This window comes from Bactrocera latifrons, unplaced genomic scaffold (assembly GCF_001853355.1).
Source record: "Bactrocera latifrons isolate USDA-ARS-PBARC rearing strain unplaced genomic scaffold, ASM185335v1 scaffold_1, whole genome shotgun sequence".
NCBI lineage: Eukaryota > Metazoa > Arthropoda > Insecta > Diptera > Tephritidae > Bactrocera > Bactrocera latifrons.
In genome coordinates this window covers 1,674,681-1,691,461 of record NW_017534407.1, presented here as the reverse complement: position 1 = coordinate 1,691,461, position 16,781 = coordinate 1,674,681, and the positions used below count along the sequence as shown (strand labels likewise).

At 34.3% G+C, this 16,781-nt stretch overlaps 1 protein-coding gene across 7 annotated transcripts in view; it reads right to left on the bottom strand.

The window, feature by feature from the left end:
* Positions 1–3,219: 3,219 nt before the first annotated feature.
* The window catches only part of LOC108965318 (calcium-binding protein E63-1), a 116,480-nt gene continuing 102,918 nt past the window's right edge, over positions 3,220–16,781 (bottom strand). For all 7 annotated transcript variants that reach the window (XM_018927661.1, XM_018927652.1, XM_018927644.1 and 4 more), the window contains 3 exons: positions 10,114–10,270; positions 8,037–8,185; positions 3,220–3,596 (listed from right to left, as the gene is read on the bottom strand). In XM_018927661.1, coding sequence (XP_018783206.1) covers positions 3,574–3,596; positions 8,037–8,185; positions 10,114–10,270 — 329 coding nt within the window. In that variant the 3' untranslated portion in view covers positions 3,220–3,573. The remainder of the gene's footprint in view (positions 3,597–8,036; positions 8,186–10,113; positions 10,271–16,781) is intronic.

The following is a 16,781-nucleotide window of genomic DNA, read 5'->3' as shown; positions in this document are numbered from 1 at the left end:
AAAACACTAATTTGTACATTTGTTATGGAATTGATTGTGTTCACAGATCATAAAAGTGTAGATATTATACCTATTATAACAACTCCTTTTGTTTTCTTCGATATATGGCTTAATACTTGTAATCTCGAAAGCGTGTATATAATGCAATAATTTTTTGGTCCTAACAATTTTATATATATCGATAATAATTTAAAAACCATAAATAAGGATAAACTAAGTTAGAGCGGATTCGAATAACAGATACAATCAAATTTTTTTGAATTAAAGACTCGTGAAATATTTGAGATCTCCGCAAATTTTTGTGTTTTATTCAAAAACAAGTCCGATGTCTTGCATTGAAAACAATTGCGAGCGATTATACCAAAGAGTTTATGATTTCATGCTTTTCATGCAAATTACAAATTACTGAACATACAAATATTTTGGTCCTTTGACCACAAGGTTTTTAACGCTCTATAAAGTGTATATATAAATGATTTGCCGACTGAGATGAGTCGCTTTAGCCATGTCCTTCGGCCTGTTCACCTGTTCGCTTTTATATACGCGAAGTAGTTGCTCAGTTTTTAGATATCAATCTGAAATATTGCTGACGTTCTTTTTTTCCAGGACGGCGCTCGTTGAACTCAAGTCCCTTCATGAAAAACATTTTTATTTGATAAGACACCTTCGTGATCAAAATCAAGATAAAGATCTTTTTATCCTATAAAAAGTGAAGAAGTACAAATAGCAATTACCCGTCGTAAGAATAACAAAGCGACGGAGGCCGGTAGATTACCAGCCGAGCTATTTAAACACAGTGGAGGGGACCTGATAAGGAGCATGCATTAGATCCTTTGGAGAATATGGTTGCACGATAACATGCCCAACAATTGGAATTTAAGCGTGCTCTGCCCAATCCATAATCTGCCACAACTACCGTTGGATAAGCCTGTTCAACATCGTCAACAAACTGATTGGACCTTATCAGTATGGCTTAAGGCCTGAAAAATCAACAACTGACCAAATATTCACCATAAGCCAAGTCTTATAAAGGTCTCGTGAAAAGAGGATCGACACATTCCACCTCTTCGTCGATTTCAAAGCTGATTATGACAGTACGAAAAGGAGTTCACTTTATGTCGCAACGTCTGAATTAGAAATCCAATAAAAACTAATACGGCCGTGTAAGCAGATGTTGAACAATATTAAAAGCTCCGTCAGGATCGGGAAGGATTTCTCCGAGCCCTTCCATACCAAACGAGGTTTCAGAAAAGGCGACTGCCTATCGCGCGACTTCTTTAATCTACATCTGGAAAAAATAATTCAAGCTGCAAAGCTGAATAGAGAAGGTACAATCTCCTATAAGAGTATACCAGCATTAACACCAAGCAATAGAGAAGTAAAGTCATCTCTCGACGAACTAAGACTAAACTCTGCAAAGCATTTATCATCCCCGTCCCCATGAACGATGACAACAACTGATGAGAATTTATGCTCCTTTGCGCATTGGCAAGGGCAAATACCTGGTACGCTGGGTAGGTCATCCGATCCGAACGAATGAGAACACTTCACCCCTGAGATTATTTATACCCGTCGGGGAAAGCAGACAAAGACCTCCAATACGTTGGAAACACCAGGCTACACTTGGAATCTCCAATTGGACACAAAGAGCGAAAAGAAATAACGACTGGTGCGTTTTTTGTAAACTCGGCTACGCTAATAAAGAAGAAGAGAGTTTTTAAGTCGTGTTGTGATCGTCAACGAAAAAGGGATCCACTTTGGTACACTAGAGTCCAAAGAACAGTCGAAACAGTTGAGTATGTCTGTCGAAAACTGTCTTATTGACTGGAAATGTGATGGGCACAGTTTTCTGGGGACTCATAAGGTGTGATCTACAATGAATTAACTGTCACATGGCTCTACTAAGTTGAATTATTGGGCCGCATCGATGCCGAATTGCAGCAAAAACTCTGCCATTTGACAAACGAGTTTTGAAACAAAAATATCCTTCTGTCATGACAACATCGGCTCAAATATTCGCAGTCCTACAGCCAAATTGGTCAAATCAGTTTTCGATTTGCTACCCTAGTTGAAAATCTATTTTTTCGAATAAATATTTCCATGGCTTTTATAGGCTAAGTACCTATCGGCAAATTAAGACTTAAATGACTTGTTCTCTTTGTAGTTTTGTTCGAGTATGGTATGACATAAGAAAAACACTCTAATAAATAAATTTGTCTGTTGGTTTATAATCAACAATTAATTTTATTTATCTTTTTATTTATTCAAATAACTTTACAAAATATTTTTATTTTTATTTTTTTAATTTCTATGCCATTTCCATAACATATTTGTATGTTTGCATGTATGGATTAAGTATGTTTATGCTTGTATATTTATTTGTATGCATATAATTAAGTTTGTTTCGAACAAAGCTAAGTAATAATGCACATATTAGATAACATACGAATACGTATGTATACATATAACTTGTCTGTATGTACACATATGTATGTTTATACATACACACACAAATGTGAGTTATAGAGCTTTAGAAAATGGATAATTAAGAATGGTAAGAGTTTTAAAATTTAATTCAGGTGTTTTGTTTTCGTGGTAAGACAATATGGAAAATTTAAGTTTTTTAGTTTTTCTTGTAAATATTAATTAATTTTGTTGCAAATTGCATTACATTTTGTTGCATATATATTTCTTATTTATTTTAGCTTGCATCGGTACATAAATAATGATCTGAACAGTTTTTTGTTTTTGTTTTCAAAATACACATTTTTTATCTTTCACATAGCTGAATTTTAAATCATTTATTTTGCAGCATCCTTAACACAAAAATTTATCACTCTCGCGCTCAGACTTATACGAATTATTTTGTTTTTCTATATTTCTTACGAATCTGTAAAATTCCATGCAATTAATTTAGACTTTATAATTGAATAATTTCATTACTTTTTAAATTGTTATGTATAATTTAATTAAATTTCGTATTTATAATTTTATAACAAAATGTGAAAATCTAAATTTCTTTACAAAACGCTGCTATTCACTTTCACATTACTGTACTGTTTTTTATTACAATTAAAAATTAACTTAAACTAACTATAGGTATATGTGTTTATCATTGTTTGTGTGTTGGTGTTTTTGTTTTTTTTTTTGTATGTGTGAAACTATACATAAATAAATTTAATGCTTTAAATTAACAACCTATAAACTAAAATGTTAATCTTTTGTGACTTTCGTGGTCCCCTTTCAACAGCCACACATACACATACATATGTATGCATATATGCGTGCTTGTTGTTGCACCACCCTCCTGCTGCTGCTTAGCTTGCTTCTGGTCCAGCAGATAAACGCCGACAAACTTACAAAATTTTGTTATTTATTTACTTTTTGTTTTTGTCAAGAAGATTTCGATAATTTCTTTAGTACTTATGTAACTTGAGTATGCTGCACTGTTGTAAATATATATGTATGTGTGTATATAAACTTTTGCATATATTTGTTGTTGACATTGTAGTTTGTTTGTTGTTGCTTCGCTAATATTTGTAATTATGCTTAGTTTTATGGATGTTCATCACTTTAAAGTAAAAGTCTCGTAAATTCTGCAAGGAAAGAGAATAATAAAACATATTTAGAAATTTATCAATATATGTACATACGAGTATACTATATAATAACAAGTAAGGAAGGGCTAAGTTCGGGTGTCACCGAACATTTTATACTCTCGCATGATAAAGTGATAATCGAGATTTCAGGCGTGTACATGTCATCAGGGTGTTAAGGAAATATTATATACCGAATTTCATTGAAATCGGTCGAGTACTTCCTGAGATATGGTTTTTGGTCCATAAGTGGGCGTCGCCACGCCCATTTTAAATTTTTAAAAAACCCTGGATGCAGCTTCCTTCTGACATTTCTTCCTTAAAATTTAGTGTTTCTGACGTTTTTTGTTAGTCGGTTAACGCACTTTTACTGATTTTTTGAACAGTGTATGGATGTGCCTAAAAGAAATTACTATATACAGTTTGGTTGACATAGCTATAGTAGTTTTCGAGATATGTACAAAAAAGTTAGTAGGGGCGGGTCCACTTTTCCAAAAAAATTACGTCCAAATATGCCCCTCCCTAATGCGATCCTTTGTGCCAAATTTCATTTTAATCTTTATTTATGGCTTAGTTATGACACTTTATAGGTTTTCGGTTTCCGCCATTTTGTGGGCGTGGCAGTGGGCCAATTTTGCCCATCTTCGAACTTAACCTTCTTATGGAGCCAAGAAATACGTTCACCAAGTTTCATCATGATATCTCAATTTTTACTTAAGTTACAGCTTGCACGGACGGACGGACAGACGGACGGACGGACAAACAGACATCCGGATTTCAACTCTAGTCGTCACCCTGATCACTTTGGTATATATAACCCTATATCTGACTCTTTTAATTTTAGGACTTACAAACAACCGTTATGTGAACAAAACTATAATACTCTCTTTAGCAACTTTGTTGGGAGAGTATAAAAATTATAAAGAGTTATCCAATTTATTTTTTGAAGATTATCTCTTTCAAATGCGTCCATCCGTTTAGTCCAATGTTCGATGGCTCGTTGTAGCATTTCGAACGGTAACTGGCGATTGACACGCGTGATGTTTTGCTCTACATATCCCCACAGGTTGTATGGGAGGTGGCGCCGTCTTGTTGGAACTAAATGTCGCCGAGATCGAAACCCTTCTTTTTGTGGATAAAATGGCAGCTCTTGAATCTCTGTAAGTTACCCAAATAAGGCAAGTTTGCTTGTTTACATACCCATTGTCAGAAACGGGCCTCATCGCTGAAAAAAACTTGCCTCGAAATCGTCGGATCTTCTTGGATCTTTTCATGAGACCATAGAGCGATGCGATGTCACTTGGGAAGGTCGAGCGGCTTTGGTTCTTCAAGAGAAGTTTTTTTATGTTTCGTCCATTGAGATGGCCAAAATTACTGCCACAGCCGAAGCTTTTTTTGCATCGCATTCAACGTGAACAATTTTTGATAGAAGGATTTAAAAGTGAGATCAAATACCCAGTAACGGTATTTAAACTATAGACGTTTTCAAAGAAAAGTTATATACCCAATTTGTTTAAAATTGGCCTGTTGTTTCCTAACTAAGAAGTCTACTCAACCTTAACGGATGGAAAAAGCAATAGCGAAAACAATATTTGGATTATTATATCCTGAATCCTGTTCATATTAAGTTTACTCTACAAAATAAATGATCGGTGGAACGAGCTGAATCGATTTATGTCTGTGTGCTTATCCGTCAGTTTGTATATAAGAGAACTATTGCTATAGTTTATCAAATATCGACTACAAATTTTGCCCGCGTTCTTTTTTCCCTATGAAGCTGATCATTGGTCGGAACCGCATATATCGGACCACTATAGCATATACCTCTGGTACAAACTGAATGATCGTAATCACATTGACAAATTAGAAAACGTGTTAAGATTTAATGAAACCGTTAATGAAAAAAGCAAATAAATAAATGTACGTAATTTCAGAAATACAAGTCTTATATCAAAGGTTGGAAAAGTTATCTCATTAGGATATATATAGTATGTCCGATTAAACATACTTGAAAATACCAGAAAAAAGAATTGTTAAAGTCGTGCGATTAAACTCAGTTTCTTCATATTACAGACATGGCAAATGAGTTAAAAAGGAGTGAACTAGAAGCGAATTTTAAAGTCAATAAAAAGAGCTAAGAAAATGTGCAAGTCAAATAGAGCTTTTCATTACGCCCCAACAGAGTGTTATGCAAATGAAAGAGCCTGCCTGAGCGTAGGAATGTTTACATGAGCATGTATTTCGGGTTAGTAACCTCTCTAGAGCCAGCCGGGAACGTTTGACAGCATGCAACACTCAAAGCAAAGGTCACATGTCATTCAACCGTTCATCAAAAAGCGGTGTTAAATTGTTTTACTTCAAATCACTAGTATTATGCTGATTTGTGTAGATGTGTAAATATGTCTGCTTGTGCCGCTGTTTGTTTTAAAAATTCTCATCAACACATTACCGTCATATGTACGTAAGCGTCTGCTTGCAGAAGGCTCTTATTTTTAGAAAGGAAGTGTCAGTGCCGTCTGTGCACTGTTGTGTTTGTACATATTTACCAAAAACGGCGGTCGGTTCGTTAACTTCATAATTTGTGCAATAATAATTAGCACAAATTGTATCGCTGTGGCATATGCAAAAATCTTATAAATAGAAAAGAGAGGATCGCGAAATGAGTGTGGAAAAGTGAAAGTTCATATGGAGATGCTGCCATTACTTTTTAATGGAACGAACTTTTATTTTAAAACAGTTTTTTATTGTAGAAAACGATATATAGTATGTATATCTATGTAAACTATATGTTTTTATTAAGTCACATTCAGGTACAAATGCTTTATTATAAGAGTAGGCACCCCAAAAAACCGCGCGTGGGTCAAAAGGTCTCACCTTAACGAGATATTGGGATTGAAAATAGTATACAAGGCAGGGTGTCATGTTTGTTCTTTCCAGACAACAAGTTAAAATGTGAGACCACTTCATCCGAAGTTAGAATCGCCGACTATCTGTGACACATGGAACCACTAGTATAGACCAGAGTCGAAGACTTTATAGTTCATACCTCTGCCGTTGCCTTGTCCAAATTAGTCGAATTAGACTACGAACTTCTGCTCAATGTATTATCCAGACTTTTCGAAGAGTGACTGCTTTTTTACTTAAAGTTGAAAAAGTCGCTTCACAGACAGAAATTTGAGTCAAATGAGGATCTCATCGACGCCAGGGAGGGTTACTTCATAGACCTTTAGAGGGTTAAAAATAGCTGGAACACGGCTAGCTTCAGTGTATTTAGTCAAAAGGAGAATATGCTGAGAAATAATTCGCCAATTTTCATAAAAACTTACAATTTGATGGAGTTTAAGGAGTTATATCCACTCGTGAATTTAAAAAAACGAATTTTTTGCTATCGAATGATCATATCAGGCAAAAACCATGTCTACTTCACATATAACTAACACAATTTTAAATTCCATCTTATTTTTTCATTATTCAGTATACAAATCAAAAGCCAATTACATTGATTGGATAAAGAATTACACGAAGAGTGCTTTGGAGATCATCTTCTGACCAAAAATGCTCCATGTCGGACCAAAGCTATTCAAGTCCCCATATACCGAATATATGGACCCCAATTTCTGTTACGAACTTTTAACCGAAAATATTGGTCAACCTGCCAGTTATGTTATGGAAGATTGAAAATAGTTTTCCCGGCTTTGATCGTTGCAATTTGAAAGAGTATAAAATGTTTGGTTACACCCGAACTATGTACTTCCTTATTTGTTTATTTAATAAAATACCTCTTAAAAAAATTATGAAGAAAAGCAGTTTTTCAGACTTGCAAGTGGGTATACATTTTAAAATAAAACATGCCACATAATTGATACTTCAAATAATGTTTTATATCCATATCCAGATTAATTTAAGATTTAATTCTATTTTATATTTTTTTATTTCAACGACAAATTTTTATAACGAGTTTTGCTTCTTTTATTTTTTTTGGGCATCATATTCATCTGCTTCCAGTATTTTTACTTATTTATATAAATAAATATGCATTTATGTATGTGAATATTTATGCTAAGCCCTAACATTGCAAGGGTGGCATAGCCTTGAATAATAACACGAAAACGTTGTTACAACTTTTCAGATTAAAATCTTAAGAGTTTATTCAATAAACACATATTATATTTACATACATATATGCAAATATATACAAAAACGCATATATATCTATAGAATTGTTATTTTATGCATATGTGCACGTTTGTTTCAGTGTCTTCGTGTTGTAGCGATGTGCGTCATAGTCGACCTTTGTCGTGTTTAGGTTAATGCACTGTAAAATTACTGCATGCAACTTTTTTTTGCAAAATATTGCATTTCACACACATATTTATACACGTGTATTTGCACGTGCATTTTTTGCGTGTTTGTGTGAAAAAGTGCGCTTAATTGGCCTACCTTCGTAATTAATTCGGCCGTCTTGATCCAAATCGGCTATGGCCAATAATTGTGTGAGTTGCGTTTCAGAGAGGGGTTCTCCAATCATTTCCATGGCGGTTTGCAGCTCGTCGCGGGTAATGAAGCCATTGCCGTCACGATCAAATACTCTGTGAAAAAATAAATAAAATCAAGTTAAATTTTTATGTAAGTTAAAGCTGTGTGTACTGATAAGAGTATCTGGCTTGGAATCTCTATATAACAATCGATCTTTTAGCTCACATAATATATTTCTGAATTCATAATATATCTGAACTGTATCTAAGGGTTTTAGCAACTCTATGTCATAGAGGCTGTTGAAAGACAGTTGAATAAAATTAAAAATACTGACGGAAACTTGCAACATTCGGATTATAAACAGGGGAAAATATGGCTACATTCTCTTTACAGTTGCTGTTATAGTGGTTGAGTTAACAGATCATGACGGGGCCCATTCTTTTTACTTAACATAGATCCGCCTACCGAGGAATATCCGATTGCATGAAGATAACATTTTTTATTTTAATCCACAGAAGGCCTTAAGCTTTCATATCCTGTGCCTTATAGTTAATAATGCTGTAATATTCCCTGCCAAATGTCATGAGTTGAGTGGGTGCTCAACTGGAAGTAGTTTCGGCTACAAGGTCTGACCGGAGACTAAATTCTGCTACCACGGGGAGAAGTAAATCCAAATTCAGGCAGAACTGACCTCTTGTTATCTTGTTACTTCAATGTGATGTCCCATTGTGACAGAGCGTTAAGATGGGATTGGTTCGAGACCAATTGGCAACAATTAAGACTTGCATTGTTTAGGCCGCTGAGCGAGACATTATTTTGAACCGCTGTGCTCTTGTAGATAATTAAGAAACTTATAGGATTTACTTCGTCTCAATGTGTTCCAAACCATGCTTATCAATTTAAATTAGTCGAGTGGTTTTTAAAATATGATATTACATTCCAAAGTGGGTCATCCCAATCCTTAAAGAGAAATTGACATAGTTCAACCAATTAAGAGACAGCGGCTACGCTGGCTAGGTTATGTCGTCCGAATGGATGAAAACACTTCAGCACTGATAGTATTCGACGCAGTACTTTATGGAAGGTGGGGGTGATCATTACCTGATTTCCTTTTTTATTCATTGTTTTCATAAATGAAGTGGAAACTCTTGCCTTTATAGCTCTCGTTATTTCCTAAGATAGTATAAGATAAATTCGTACCTGTTTTTTAAATATTTTAAATTTGATTAATTAAATTCTTGCGCCTTTTTAGTTTTTTTCTGAGTTGTAGCTTAAAAGCTTCAAAATATACTTCAACTCCTTCACTTTAAATTTATTTAAATGCTAGGTATTTGCATGTATATATATGTTATGTAGTAAAAATTCCATAATTCACAGTTCGAAATATTAATTAAGGTTTTACTTCACGTACACAAACGTGACAGGCTACCGGAAGCAGAAATTTACTGCCAAACCATAGCTAAACAAAAGAAACCGAAAAATATCTCTGTCTACAATACATTACACTGGCTTACTAATGGTGTGTTTTAAGCCGGTTCTTTTGCCCGGACTTGCATAGCGGTTGCAAACCTGAAAAATGTCTGCTGGTGACAGCAAGGGAGAGAAATGACGTCAGTCAGAAAACATTTGCGGTTTAGTGCCGAGCATTTATGGTGACTCTAGGTATAAAGACCAACCATAGTAAATTCAAACTAAAGTAGTTTAATGGACGTTTGTGTATATACATACATATATATGGCATATACATATTGTATATAGAATACGATATCTATATATTTTGTTCTGTTTAACTGTACGTTAAAGTTTATGTAGGAATATTCAGCGCTTTAACATCGCCACTTATAGCAGAAGCCATACACCTGCTAGTACACAAACCCATAGTTCTTATTTATTATTGGCCCGCCTTTAATTAATACTAAGCTCGGGCGAGATTCTAAGAATCGATATAAAAGAGAGATAACAAAGTTTGTTGCATTTATGTACACGTACATATTATATATATACCATAAGTACATAGTACATTTATATTCACTTGACTCACCTAAATGCGGCGATTAAATCTTCGGTGACATCATCGTTCTCCTCTGGTTTGCTTGCATTCTCTTCTTGCTGTTGTTGTTGCTGCTGCTGTTCATCACGTAACGCCTGAATGCGTCCCACCCATTGCAGGAATTCGGCCTCGTTGATTAACCCATTTCCTGCAAATGAAATTAAACAAGATGAAATTGATTAGAATTAATTGAAGAACACTTAATACAGGTAATTAAAGAAATATGTAATTATCTATGAAATATTTGCAATTAAACAAGACAATATGTCAACTTCATATATATAAGGCATATTGGATCTGATCATAACAATTTGCTCGGAGGTTATACAGTTGCCTTATACTTAAATTTAACACAATAATCCGTGTCAAATTTTGTGAAGATATCAAATAAAGAATGTTTAAAAGCACTGGATTTGATTTTGATGGATCAGTTTGTATGTTAGCTACATATATGCTATATTACTCGGATGTCGTAGGTTCCCACAAATGAGTAGCTTCTTTTGGAGAAATATACTATATGAGCGCATTTTCACTTTGATATCTCTACAAATCGGTGATGATAAAAACATACATAAAATTCTTCACTATATTACTATTGTATTTCTATAACTGCTACTACACTAAAAATTCCGATATCATGTTCAAGTTCATATTCTTTAAATAAAATCCTTAATTTCTTCGTTTAATCCCAACTTTAGCGCTTATAGAACAATACGCAAAACTTGTAGTTTCTAGTTGCTTAAATTACGCGTTGACAAGCACGCATATTTGTGGCTATTAAAAACACTTTTCTGCACAAGATTTTCCTCATCTTTTAGTCATTAAATCATTATGAAACTGAGCACTCACTCAACGTCAGAACAAGAGCGCCGTTGTTTTCTGAATACTATGAGACCAGCTTAGCTGCAATGGATACAATTGCAACAACAGGAACTAAATATAATGACAAAACTATAGTATGACAACACAAAAAGTAGTTCACACAATGCATATACTATGTGTATGTATAGAAATACATAAACACATAATAATAGTATATACAAATTGCTGTCTCATATACGAGTATGCAGGCGAGAGTATTTGAGTTTCTTTGGTGTCTGGAAAAAACAGCAGAAATATGAAAGCAGAATGAAGTATGGAAGAAACACTATTTAAATAGTGCCTTATAAAATCAAAGAAAGAGGGGTTTAGAAATATTCTTGCATATGGCCACTATGTCTATATATGTACAAGTATGTCATATAAGTAGATACACGTACAAGGGTTGTAGCGAATTTATTTTGAATTGCAGAGTTAAATATTGGACAAATGTCAAAAAACAGATGGATTACGTTTGCTTTCTTTCTTTCTATTCACCTTGAAAGCGAATAAACCATGTCCAGCATGCAGTGAAGAAAATATAGCAGCCGTAGCTGAGAGTGTACACGAAGTCTGTGGTGAGTTGATTTGACGCAGTTGGACCGACTTGGATATGGGCATTTGAAAAGTTCCAAGAAGATCCGACGTTTTCGAGTCATTTTTGTTCAGCAATGAGGGACTAGGAAAATTACCGTATTTGGGACAAAGAGCAACTTGAGGAGATTCAGGAGCTGCAATTTCATTTAGAAGAAATAACGATTTTGTATAGTTTGTGAGCCAGTGGAATCAGCAGTTCATATTTCTTCTTTCATTTATTGAGAGAACCCTTCGGTCAGTAGATAATTTCACGTTTTGGGCCGGTCGATTAGCCACAAAGATCGTATGATATCACACTGTTAGACTTTTTTCTGTATGGATATGTAAAGTCTAAAGTCTATGCGGACAATACCGCTTCGATTCAGGCCTTGAAGCAATACATCACGCGTTTCACTCGCCAGTTACCGATCGAAATGCTCGAACGAGTCATCGAACATTGGACTCAACGGATGGACCATTTGAGACGTAGCCACGGACAACATTTGAAAGTAATAATCTTCAAAAATTAGATCCCAAAGAATATTCTTTCGAATGATAATAAAGAAATCGCATCAAATTTGATGTTTTTGTGTTTTTTGTTTAAAAAAGTAGTCACGCTTCATACATATGTCTTTACGAATGTAAATGGAAATTATTATTTGATGGATATTGGTTTAAAATTATAGCGAGACAAAGATCAACCCTAAGAACCAAATGCGTTCCCTAATAACATCAATCAGCAAATCGGTGGTACCCTAAAATTGGTACATATGATAATATCAACACTATTATTTTCTTTCTAATTCGTTTTAAATACATACATACATATATTGCAGACTTCGTATGCAAACAGTTATTTGCTAAATGCTTATAAACAAGTGGGTGTGTCGCAACTTGTTAGAAATGCTTATAGAAAAGGTGCTGCAGCAACAATGGAACTGCTGCTGATGACGACGTTGTGTTGGCGGCACTAAGAAATTTAGGAATGAGTGAAGGTCCTCGGGTGGCTTAGTTGCAGTAAAGCTGTTTGCTATAAGTGCCGGAAATGGCAAAAGAGCTTGGTTGAATTGCATGCAACGCTTAGATCCAGCTATTGTTGTTAGCGGCTTAGAAAATTGTATGTATATACATATGTGTGAATGTTAGCATGTAGATTCGTATTTGTAGTGGTTTTGAATGGGAATTTTAAGAAATGAAATTGTTGCGAAAAGCACAAAGTTGCGCACAAATTTAGACAAAAGGCGAGAAAACACTGGAAATTCGTAAAATAAAAGTACAACAAAAATGTAATATTGAAACAAAGGCAAGGGTTATTGTTAAGTAATAAAATGTAGCACACACATATGTATATACAGCCATGTATACATACGCGCGGGTGCATTTAGTTTAGTAAGTCCACGTAAATCTGCATTGCACTTTGAGGTTATTTGCTGTGCCTTTAATGCCTTTTAAAGCCATTCATACCACTTTTGTCACTATTATTGTTACAGATATATATATGTATTTGTGTTATTTTGGCGAATGCAACTGTAAATCGCTTTACTGTTCACTGGTTAGCTGGCATTGACCTTGAGTACAATGTCGTTGTGGCAATAATTGTCAGTTGCAGCAAGAGCGTTCACGGTTTGCTAAAGAAGCGTAACACATGACTTTCTCGAAGTGCAACAAAAGTCTGTTTTCGACACAGCGCTGTAAGGAATTGAATATATTTGCGGTATGTATTTCGGGGGCGCCATGTGGTATGAGTGACTTAATGGAAATTTATTTGCAGTTTTAATAATTCAAATAACTCGTGAGCAAAGACAGTTCAGAACTTTATTTTTAAAATTGGAAACACTAATATAAGTAATTGATAACTTACAGTATTATTCTCTAATTTTAATTTGTACTTATGAGATCACTTGAACTTTAAGCGTGGAAAGGCTCATCAATAAGCGATTTTATGACATTTATATTATATTTTTGTATGCAATTTCCTTCGATTATTTTCTTTTCGCTTGGAAAGGACCCCATTTAACATGAAGAAGTAAATGCCGAAACTGGGGCTTATTTAGAAGTAAAATGTGAATCGTATTATAAATGTGATTTACAGTTACAACTGTTCAAAAATGAGTGAAAATAATGCAGACATTCACTATATTTTGAAATTTTTGTATAAAAAAGAGAAGAATGCCACGCAAGCCAGCAATGAAATTTGTGAAGTTTACGGAGACGATGCTGTGTCAGTTCGTACAACACAACAGTAGTTCCCTCGCTTCCGTTGCGGAAATTTCGAACTTTTGATTTACACTAATGGAATAATGTTTCAAGCGGAAAATTGGCAAAAAGTGATCGACCAAAAAGGTACATATTGTTTATTTATTTTTCAATAAAATTATTAAAAAAAATAGTTGAAGTTTGATTAGAAATACGAAAAGACTTTTTCAACTACCCAATGTGATAACTCTTGGCTATGAGTGTTCAAATATAGTAAGTAAGGAATTTGTATGCAAATTAAATTATGCTATGCTTTGGCGAAAGATAAGTAAATTTTCAATGAAGTAATCTCCGTTAGAGGTACAGGAAACCAGCGATTTCGTTGGGATCGGAACATAATGTGAAAAAAAATTTTCCACTGGATTCAAAAATTGATTAAATTTGATATGAGAATTTTCGACTGGACTTATAAATGGATGTATTGGATATCTTGTGGTCTAGTCTGAATAAATATGCGATCAAGCATAACTAGCGCTTCTTCTGCTATAGATGGCGGTTTGAGCTCCATGAAGGAATTATTGGCTCCGCTTGAACGAGGTTCAATTGATGGAAGTTCATCAAGTAATAATATGTGTAACTTTTTACTCCTTTTGCTATATTTTAAAACCCTGAGCAGAGTATATTAAATTTGCCAAGAACTTTGTAACTCTCAGAAGAAGGACCCTTAACATATACTCAATCATAAATGTAAATAAAATATTGAAAATACTATATCAATAGTTGTCTTACTAATCGATCAAAATGAAGGTTTGTATGGAAAACTTTTTCTTTTTCTAGGAACGAATCGGGTAACCATAGCATACGGAATCAAGCTCTTGTAAGGAATTTTTTTATTTGTGAAAGATATTGTAGCTTTTTTGTAACCTCAGCAATTTTTTCTTGTTTCTTTCCTTAATTAGCTATATATTTGGTAGTAAAATAATTTTTATTAAAAGGATGCATATTTAAAATATGACCATGATTTTATACATATCGTATTTGAAGTTGAGATGTTTAACATACATCAGTACAAGCAATTGATCTTGAAGTCAAAATGCAAAAGACATTTTTTGAAGGTTAATTATCATAGATTTGTCATGCTGCCAAGTGTATTATTTATTTAAAAAAAATGCGCTAACTATGAAACCAAGTGAAAGGCTAAAGCAGAAATTGGCTCAGTCATTGCCATTGCCAATGCGGCTTTGACGAGTACAAAATAATAGAAACAAATATCCAAATATATACATGCAAACACATTTATAGTATCACGCACATATACATATAAACAAATGTGCAAACATGTGTAGCCAGACTTATAAGTAAATATATGCACGAGTGCATTATGAAACCGCAAATGTTGGTTGAGTCGTTGTTATCAAGAAATCTTTGTGGGTGTATCTTGGCGACGTTCAGTTCAAATGTTGCCAAAAAAGTACGTTTGTGCTATTAAGTCAGTAAAAGCGATTGTATGGGCGTAAAATACTGGAAAAAACCAAGTGTTTGCCTACGAACATAGTTATGTACATACTTGTACATATATTTGAATGTATGGATATCTATGGGCAAACACTGCAATTATTGCAAATATGGCGCAGAGGCCTTGAGAATATGAACGCCTTTTTAACGCAATGATGGCAAGTATGCCTGCACACATGTATGTATGTTACTATATGTCTAAAATACTGAGAATAAGAAATATTGCCAAATTTACAATAGGTGGGTGCTGGAATTCACGAAGGTTCTTCAAACATTTAGTTTTAGTTAAGAAAGTTTGTGTCTGTCGAAAATGTAAATTTCTACAAAGCTCGAAGAGGGTTTAATTTGATTTTCTAGGCACAAGTTACTCCAGATTGAAAGCAATGATTTTGTTGGTTACTAATTCTGTCGATATTCGATAATATCTCTTTCTATTTTTGTATTGTGATAAAAAAGATCCGACTCAGTAGTGAGCCATATCTAGACTACTGATTTTCGGTGAGCATGTTGTATTGAGAATTTCTAAATTGGAAAACCCAGCAGTAAAAGTATACTGTTTTTTTTTATGATTTATTACGATTGAAATTGTCAAACTGTTCGCGTCGTTAACAAACAGCTGCCAAAGATCATAAACACTTATTAACCTAGTTGGATCAAACTAGACAAGAATATAAAAAAGTTTGCACTAATCTGAAAAAAATTAATCCCGGCGTCTGCGCGTGCAGTTTAAATGGAACAGTCCGGGTCAAATTTGATCATGTGAGATATGATAATCAACGATACAAGTATGAGCCACGCATTCCAAAATACATATATTGAAATATTGCAAACTTATTATTAATGACAAATAAATATAGGATATTCAAATTTTATTCTCACGCAAGTCAGATTTTGTTATCTTTACGAGTTTACTTATTTACGCTTAGATGCCGCTGTGTATTGATGCAAAAGTGAAGTGAGTGCACATTAACCACCAATTTTAATGGTCCACAAATACCAAATGACTTTAGCTTTGATATTTTTGCTTTGCTTACACCCGGCGTCATCATCCTTTGCCTACTTCCTGACACTGCCATTGGCCTTAACTGCCAGCAAATGTTCCTTTTTGCCAAATCCCTTGTAAACAGCTCTCATATGTAGCCAGCATAATTGACTACAAATCGTTGCCTACGCGGCGAACTAATTGAACGATTTTTGATGCATATTTAATATGAAATTGATATATGCTAATGCCTGTGTATCGACAAATAAAAGCGTATTTTTGTAGGGGGCGCTCGAAGCGCATATGTGATGAGCCATTATGCATGCATGTATGTGCGAATGGCTGTTTATAGACAACAATAATTAGCGTTAGCGTCAACATGTTTGTTACTACGTACATATGTATTTGTACTTATACGTACATTAGTGCTTGTAAAAAATAATAGTATTTTTCTCGCTTGGTACCGTGTAAAATAGGTTCTTAGACAACCCTAATATAGTCTTCCCAAGCATAACTCTTAATTATAATATAT